At 38.7% G+C, this 8,159-nt stretch overlaps 1 protein-coding gene across 1 annotated transcript in view; it reads right to left on the reverse strand.

Annotated features, from left to right (window-relative positions):
- Positions 1–7,330, reverse strand: part of atp10a (ATPase phospholipid transporting 10A) — a 32,206-nt gene extending 24,876 nt beyond the window's left edge. The window contains exons 1-3 of the mRNA XM_018669983.2: positions 6,587–7,330; positions 2,826–3,030; positions 1,789–1,874 (exon numbers count right to left, since the gene is read on the reverse strand). Of these exons, the coding sequence (XP_018525499.1) occupies positions 1,789–1,874; positions 2,826–3,030; positions 6,587–7,011 (716 nt within the window). The 5' untranslated portion in view covers positions 7,012–7,330. The remainder of the gene's footprint in view (positions 1–1,788; positions 1,875–2,825; positions 3,031–6,586) is intronic.
- Positions 7,331–8,159: the final 829 nt, after the last annotated feature.

Here is an 8,159-nt window from a genome sequence, read left to right on the forward strand (position 1 = left end):
GGCCGTCTGACACGTCACCACCATTATAGATTTAAAGTGGTGTCCCTGAGCCCCGAGCGGCCGCAGCGGACACACAGCTCATCCTAGTTCATAGCTCACACTGTTCAAGAAATTGATAACACTCTGAGGTGCACAGTGCTTTCTCTCCCAGAAAGGTAGTGAGATTAGACTCTGTGTCACTGGCTGTAATGTAATAAAGCATCACTGAGAATAGCCGCCCCTCTGCTGCTGTGCCCTGTGCTCCATTGTAGCCTGGCAACTGAATACCTGCAGCATCTGGTCTCCTTCTGAGCAGAATACATGTCATAATCATGTGAGTGTGGGTCAGCCTGACTGGTTTAACTGTCAACTCAGAGGACGCTTCTCATCCTCTGCCTCGCACAAACTTATCCAACACTTTTCAGTGTGGACACATGGTGAAAAGACCACATAGACACTCCTGGCATGAATGTCTCCGAAAATAGCAGGGAGCTGGGCAGAGCAACCATGACAATTACCATGCTAGAGGAACAGTTTGATAAATTTGAAGGTACAGCCAGCAGCTGGGTAGCTTAGCTTAGCACAAAGACCAGTAAAAGTGGAAAAGGCTAGTCTGGCTCTGTCTGATGGTAACAAAAATCCACCAAACAGCACCTTTAAAGCTCTCTTGTATCTTGTTTGTTTAGTTAGTAGACGGGAAATATGTCCAGCAGCAATTATATCAAGACTAACACACTGCAAACTTCAAAGATCTCCAGATTCCCAGTGCTGACTAATGCCAAGTGGCATGTCAGTTTTTAAAGGGGCATTCCTGCAATTTAGCATCAAAATCAAATCAGCAGATACTGAGATACCCTGATCTTTTCTCTCCTGTGTTGGTTAAGCTCAAAAGACCCTGAATACTGCATTTCCCATAATGCAACTCTCCAAGCTCCAGTCACTAATACCGGCTTTTAGAAAAAATCTCCCAACCCAAGCCCAGATAAACCTGATGACATCATCAGGGTTATTTTCTTAGACCTGAAAAACTCCTCCAGAGCCACAGAGGACATTAACAGTGTTCACAGGTTGAATCAAAGCTAGTAGACCAACATCACACTACATGTACATAGACAGACTCCTTGTATCATAATGGTTAAAACAATAAACACAAGCTAAAAAGTAATGAGCTCAGACGTTATTAGTGAAGGATAAAGGTGATAGATACGACAGTGAAAGAGACCCAACAACAACAACATGTACATAACATCCCAAGAGAAATATTTTGCAACATTGAGCATTTCTACAGCAAACACAGACAAAAAGGAAGTTAGGTATAAAACAGGAAACCAGCTAAGTGGGTGGTATATTGTTGCTACTGAATACCCAAGCTGTCTAACTCTGATACAGGCGTAGGAACTACACCTTTGGTCATCAGGTTGCAAAGAGCAGCTGATGGTTCATTTTATACTGCTTATGAAGAAAACACATACATCTTCAAACGTGCATGGTCAAATGGGTAAAACCCTGCAACCACATCCCAAGAAAGCAAATTGTAATCTTGACTTGGAAAAACTGTTTAAGTCATAATTATAAGTTGGAAACTCCTGGTTCGTCAACAAACCGCAGTTTCACATTATTTCCATTTTAAAGCTCAATTTTACTCCAAATGTCACTGCATTAATTTACAGTGAAATGAAAATGAAACCTAAACCCTTTAATGTGAGTTAAAGTAGAAAGTTGAGGATCTTGGGTTCAAAACAATTGTTTTTTGCCATTACATGGTGGGCAGCCATCAACCACACACAGACTGAAGAGGGAGATACTCACATGTAGCCTCGGAATCTGTTCAGGTCATTGTTGGGCTTTTCACATTCAATTACGCTGTTGTATTTTAAGGGGTCAAAATCACAATCCTGCAAACAGAAATCAAAAAGCTGAGTTCTCATTTCTGATCCAGGTAATGAATACAGTGTCTGACCAAATGAGTTCAAACTAAAAAAAATGACGGTACCCTGTTTAGTTTTGCTTAACATACTGTATGGTGTTTTCAGTGCTTTATACTTAAATGGGTTTGTAATATTTTATACCCTTACTGATACAGGCAGATGGGGTGCTTTCATGAGGCAGTTAACATGTGAAAAGCCCAAAGGCGTCTTAATTATTATATTCAAAATATAGTAATAGTAGTAAATATTGAAACATTTTCCATGACTTTTCCAAAAATGTTTTTCAGGCCGGGAAAAGGCAATTTTCCAATTCCATGACCTTTCTAGGTTTTTCATGATTGTGCAAACATCCAAAACATCCAAAGTATTTTATTTACACTGATATAAAACTGTTAAAAGCAACAAAATCTTCTACTTTTTACATATGTGAGAATATTTCACATTTTCTATTGATAAATGATTGAATAATTGACTGATTATCTGCCATGATTATTTTTCTGTTGTTCAACTAAATGATTAATCAACTACTCATTTCTCTGCTACTTAGAATGAATTGTTGTTTTTCTGTTTTTCTCTCACCAAAAGTGGAAAAACAAACATTAAGCACTGATAAAGAGTAACAACAACTACTGACAAAAATAAAGTTAGTCAAAGTGATTTTTTAGCACCATTTTGTGGATAAATTCTTATTTCTGATTGGCTGAAGGGTGCAAGCTAAAACCATGGAACATACAAGTGGTGTGACTGATGTCTGCTAACTTTTTCTAAATTCATAAAGTGGCAGGAAAACTTTCTGACTAACCAAAATAAAAGCTTTAAGAACTTTTGATTCCAACAAGGCATCTAACACAGACCCAGTTTAAGGGACATAGCAGTTAAGACACAGTGGAAACAAAGAGTGACAAGCATCCGTCTCACCAGGTCAAAGAAGCTGCGGACGACCTGCCTCTGCTTGAGGTTGGTCTCTCCGTCCAGTGTGGCGGTCTCGATGTGGCACAGACGGTCCGGGTCACTGGAGCTCAGCAGCAGAACATCAGCAGGGAGGATCTCGTTACATCGCAGCCTGATGAAGTCTCCCACCCGCACCTCCTTCCAGTACTTCTCCACATAGCGTCTTTCCACTCTGCCAGAACAATGAGAAGGCAAACGGTTGGCGTAAGCTGTCGGATGAAAGACGCGGAGCTATTGTTTTCAATAATGGCTGGTTCTATAAACGGAAATTTCAACTCCACTTCCATAAATCTGTACGAGGCAGCAAATATGTTATGCATGAAGGAGGACAGCCTGTTTGTTGATCCTAAAGCTGTCACCACCAACTCCCAAATTCCTCTTAGCTTAACATATTTCTCTCAACCTCTTCCTCAATATGTCCATCAAAATACAATACAGATGTCCAAAATACAGCTTAGCACGAACACAACTCTGCATCTTCAGAAGACTATATGAATGAGATGTAACTGTAAGTAACAAATGGACAAACACAAAAACAAATTTACTGAAGGGGAAGGATCTCACTCACATAACCCATAATCCAACTCTACATCTCAGAGGGTTTCTATTTTAGCTCATGTCAACAGACTGATTCCTCTTACCACAAATGAGTTTGTTGTGTTACGTTGTTACTGTACATGATGTCACTATTCAGAGCAGAATTTGCTGCGCTCTCAACCAATGGATGGATGATAACTCTCTGAGAACTGTGCTAATGGTAACCAGGGTTCATTTCGGACCAATGTGATATTTCTGGTAGCAAATGTGCTAAATAATGCATTAACTCTGAGCTATAAACAACAGTACAGATGTGAGACGAAAAACACCCGCTTATTTATTCATTACAACTACCACCCCACAACCCCCTTCCTTGACATTAATGACTCATATCTGACTGTATAAAAACATTCCTTTCCTTTAATTTTGTCACTGCAGTGCATGTGCTGTTGGCATGAGAATCAGACTATTTGAGTGCACATTCATGTAGAGAACAAACAATATAAACACAAAAAAATGACACAGTGAACATTAGATACTAAAAACTGATGGTGATGACTGTTATTAACATGTCCTATTTTTCTACTGCCTGAAAAGATTCATTACCCGAGAACTATAAAGAGTTCGAGCACATAAGTGTTCAATAAGTGTTAAGTGATTGGTCAACTACAGTGAAGTAGTTCAGTAAAATACACTTGTTTGGGATGTTGGTTTGTACAAAGTTTGCATGCAGTGTGGAGCTTCTAAAATTAGTTGATTGGTAGAAAATGCATCGGAACTATTTTTTATAACTTTTTAGTCATTTGAGTCATTATTCAAGCAAAAAACCATTCCCTTGTTCCAGCTTCTCAAATGTGATGGTTTCTTATTTTTCTCTCTTAGATTTGACAGTAGACTTAATGTCTTAGAGTTTTTCACTATTGTTCAAATAACAAACGCAAACTGAACTCATCACCTTGGATAACTGTAACAAACATTTTTCAAACTGTTGCAATGTGAAACTATTTAGCAGTTAAAACTGAATAGAAATATATAGTTTTCTTAATACATATTTTGATAATTAATTTTTCATGCATTAATGGCAAAAAAAAAATTGAGGATTTGCTGTTTGTTTGGTCTCACATTTTTGTGAACTGAATACTTTTGGATTTTGCACTGTCAGTTGGAAACAAAAATAAAAGCCATTTAAAGACATCACTTTGGGCTCTGGGACATTTTGATGGTCTATTTACATATTTATTTTCTGACTTTAACTTGCAGCTTAAGTTTAACCACAAGTGCTGTTATTCTGACAAGAAGAACAGAGAACAATTTTTATACATTTAAGACAAGAACTGACACAAAATACTGACACTGTTGATGAAACGTACTAATATAAATATGCTGACTACCCTGCAGATAAATTTACATGTTATAAGCATGAATCCAATGAGCACATGATTTGTGTCATCTTTGACTTCACACCTTATTAAATGTACACAGCCCACTGTAACTATAACATACCAAGATAGCGTATCTATGAATACTATGTCTGTTGGAAATACCACTGAGCACTCTCCTTACTGGTGATCTTTGTTTAAAAGGTCACAGCTAGTGTTAATACTTTACTGTTACAATCACTGCAACAGTCCTGAACAGAGGACTATCTTGTTGTTATTCTTATTAGGAAGTTCTAAGCATTCTAATTATCATTGTTTAGTTTCATAGATTTACATTAATATCTAATTTAAGCATTCTCTGAAATAAACAAGAAAAGTAAAACAAGGACATTCTAGTGAAAATTCATTATCTCTGCAGTCTACAGGGCATCTACAGGCTGTCCTTCAATGCTGATTAAACGTGAAATTTATGTTCCATTCTTTGTGCATGACCACAAAACTACAGTAAACAGAGCAGTGAAAAGATGGCCCACACACATCGCTAATTAATTATCCAGTTATGAAAGAATATATCAGCTCAGAGAGACAACAGCGAGATAAACTGTTATGGTTGAACGGGGCATTCAGTGACCCAGAGTCCAGTCCTGTTTCTGGACAAGCCCGGCGGATGTTGTAAGCACTCTGTAAAACAGATTAAGAGCAAAATATCTACATTCCAGTGATCTACATTTATTAGCACAAATGTGAGATTTTGATGTCCATCTTTGAAGTTGTGGCAAAGTTTACATTTAGGAGGAATCCTCTGCAGTATATCACAACTGTCTCCATCTTTCAGACTTTGTAAATATTAGTATTTTTGATAAAAATGGAATTTCTTTTATCATAAATACAGACTCCCTCTTCTTTGCCACGTGAGAAGTGTCTGTGTGAAGATGAAACTCATCTATATACAGGTTCACCTGCAGCTCTAAGTTCTTCAGCTGAGGAAAGTGATACACAAGTGCCAGCGTCTTTGTATCTAACCTTGAGGAAAAATGAAATAAGGCTGCAGTGTAGGTTTAGTCAAGTCAGCTGTTGTCAGGTTGAGAACTGAGATGTTTTGCACAATATTGCCACAGCAGAAGAAAATTCAATTATGTCCAACCTTGACAGAACAACTTGGGTCAAGACTTAGCTAAAACTGTGGAGCCACTAAACACTGAGCCTTTTGATTACCATGAATTATGCTCTGTACATGGACGACAGTGCTGCTTTTCATTAGCAAAATACACTCAGCACACACAAACTGGGGAAAATAGTTAGTAGTAGAGAAAGCTTGGGGCAGATACAGGTTGCCAGGTTGTATGTTGACTCATAATCGACAATGACAGCACTGAGGCAACATCTGTATTGTCAGAAAACACAGTTACACGGCTCTCTGACAGATAGGTGGGCAGGAAAATTGAGGTTTTCTGGACTTTTGGATTACACGTGTGAATTATATGTTTCTCATATGTTAGCCAGGTTTAGCTCTGTTGCTTTAAACATGCTTTTTCCCCCCATCCTGGACCCACAGTTGATGAATATCTGACTGAGAGACTGACAGCTGGGTTCTTGCATGAAGGCCAGTTTGCATGGTCTGACAAGAAAGTAAAGAAAGTGTCTTAGTGGGTTTTTTCAGTCTGGAACAATCTCAATTAGCTGATGCAAGTGTGTGTAAAATGCATCAGGGAGGAACACTTTGTACAATAAATACTGCTGAAAATGAGCAAACACACAGGGTTTCAGCAACAGCTGGACACTGCTGGCTGCTTGTGTTAAGGCCCAACTTACCTGCTATAGACCAGACAATCCATGTGATTGATTTCTTTATCCGACCTGTGTCTCCTGTAGTCTTCCCATAAGTCTTTGATGGCAGTGACAGACAAAATGAAAACTACGGGAGCCAGAGCGAGTTCTGGCTGAAAGGCATTGACAACTGGGACAAAATTCAGCAAAGCGATAAAAACAAAGTAAACATTGGCGAACCTATGGAACTGTTCGAAAAGATTCTTTGGCAGGAAAGACAGCACAGTGTATTTGGTGGTCTTAATCTTGTTGTTTGCATAGTGTCGGTTCGGGTTTTCCTCTCCTTTAGCGTTGTCATACAGTATGTTTGCTTGGACAGTCCTGGTTTTGTTCTCTTTGGTCTTCTTCTTTTTCTGCCTTTTGACTTTTGAAGCTTTGGCCATCCCGGCGTCTTCGCTCTCCCGCGCCATAGCCAGTCCCTGCCTCAAACTTTCCCACAGTTTAGGTTTTTGTGTCCTCTCATACAAAAGCAAACAAAGTCCTGGCTATGTTATCATTCTTTTACCGTGTGGAGAGTGTTTGCGCCAGTCTTTTTGTTTAGTCACACAAACAGCTCGCTTTCATCCATGTCGATTCCTCTTTTCGCCAGTCAGAGGAAAACTTTTGCTTGTTTGGCTTCTCCTTTTTTCCTATTGCTGGGAAGGATGCTGAAATAGTAGGGAGGTATAACTTGGACGTCGCACAGCTCGGCACATGATTTCTAAATCATGTGGATGGGCCCCTGCTAATGATCGCGTGCTACTATAGTGTATATGAAGCAGCGGGCGCGCGCAGGCTGAGCACAGACAGGATGTTCGTCAGCGGGTCGAAGTCGCACTCCTCTGGAAATCTGACCCGCAGGCCCCTCCTCGATCCAACCTGGGGTTTTTTGTGTCTCCAAGTGCCACGCGGTATTATTGGAGTTTATACTGGCCCACAGGAAGCAACCAGATGTCCAAAGTTTAAATAATATATATATATTTTTTCATATGCAACAAATTAGTGAAAATATGTATCTATTCTACCTATTATATTTATTTATTTATATTTATACTACATACTATTACTATAACACAAATAATAATGATGATGATTGATAGATCAGAAATAACTAGAAGCTAAAAGCTAGGACTCTAAAATGTAAATCCATATGTATACTGTTAAAGTCAATGGTAATATTCTGTACATGGTTAAAACACATCTTATCAAAACATGTTGCACTAAACCAGATTTGATCAATAGAATTGTAGAGTTTATAATATAATATAATATAATATAATATAATATAATATAATATTTTCCATCACTATATATTTTTATCATCTGGCAAGGCCATATCTCATGTAACTAAACTGACAAAGCATTAGAAGCTAGCTTTTGGTTGTCAAGGTTATACAGTGGGTGGTTTCAGCCATACCAGCTTGATTTTGGTTAACCTGGAGCCAAACACTGACAGATTATTGATTCTGTGAACCTCCTAAACCACACTGATCTGGAAACACGGAATAAGCCATTATAATGTTACACAAGCCTCACCAAAGGAGACAAGGTTAGGAACTGTCGGGAAAGTCAAACTAAT

This window comes from Lates calcarifer, linkage group LG17, assembly GCF_001640805.2.
Source record: "Lates calcarifer isolate ASB-BC8 linkage group LG17, TLL_Latcal_v3, whole genome shotgun sequence".
NCBI classification, from domain to species: domain Eukaryota; kingdom Metazoa; phylum Chordata; class Actinopteri; family Centropomidae; genus Lates; species Lates calcarifer.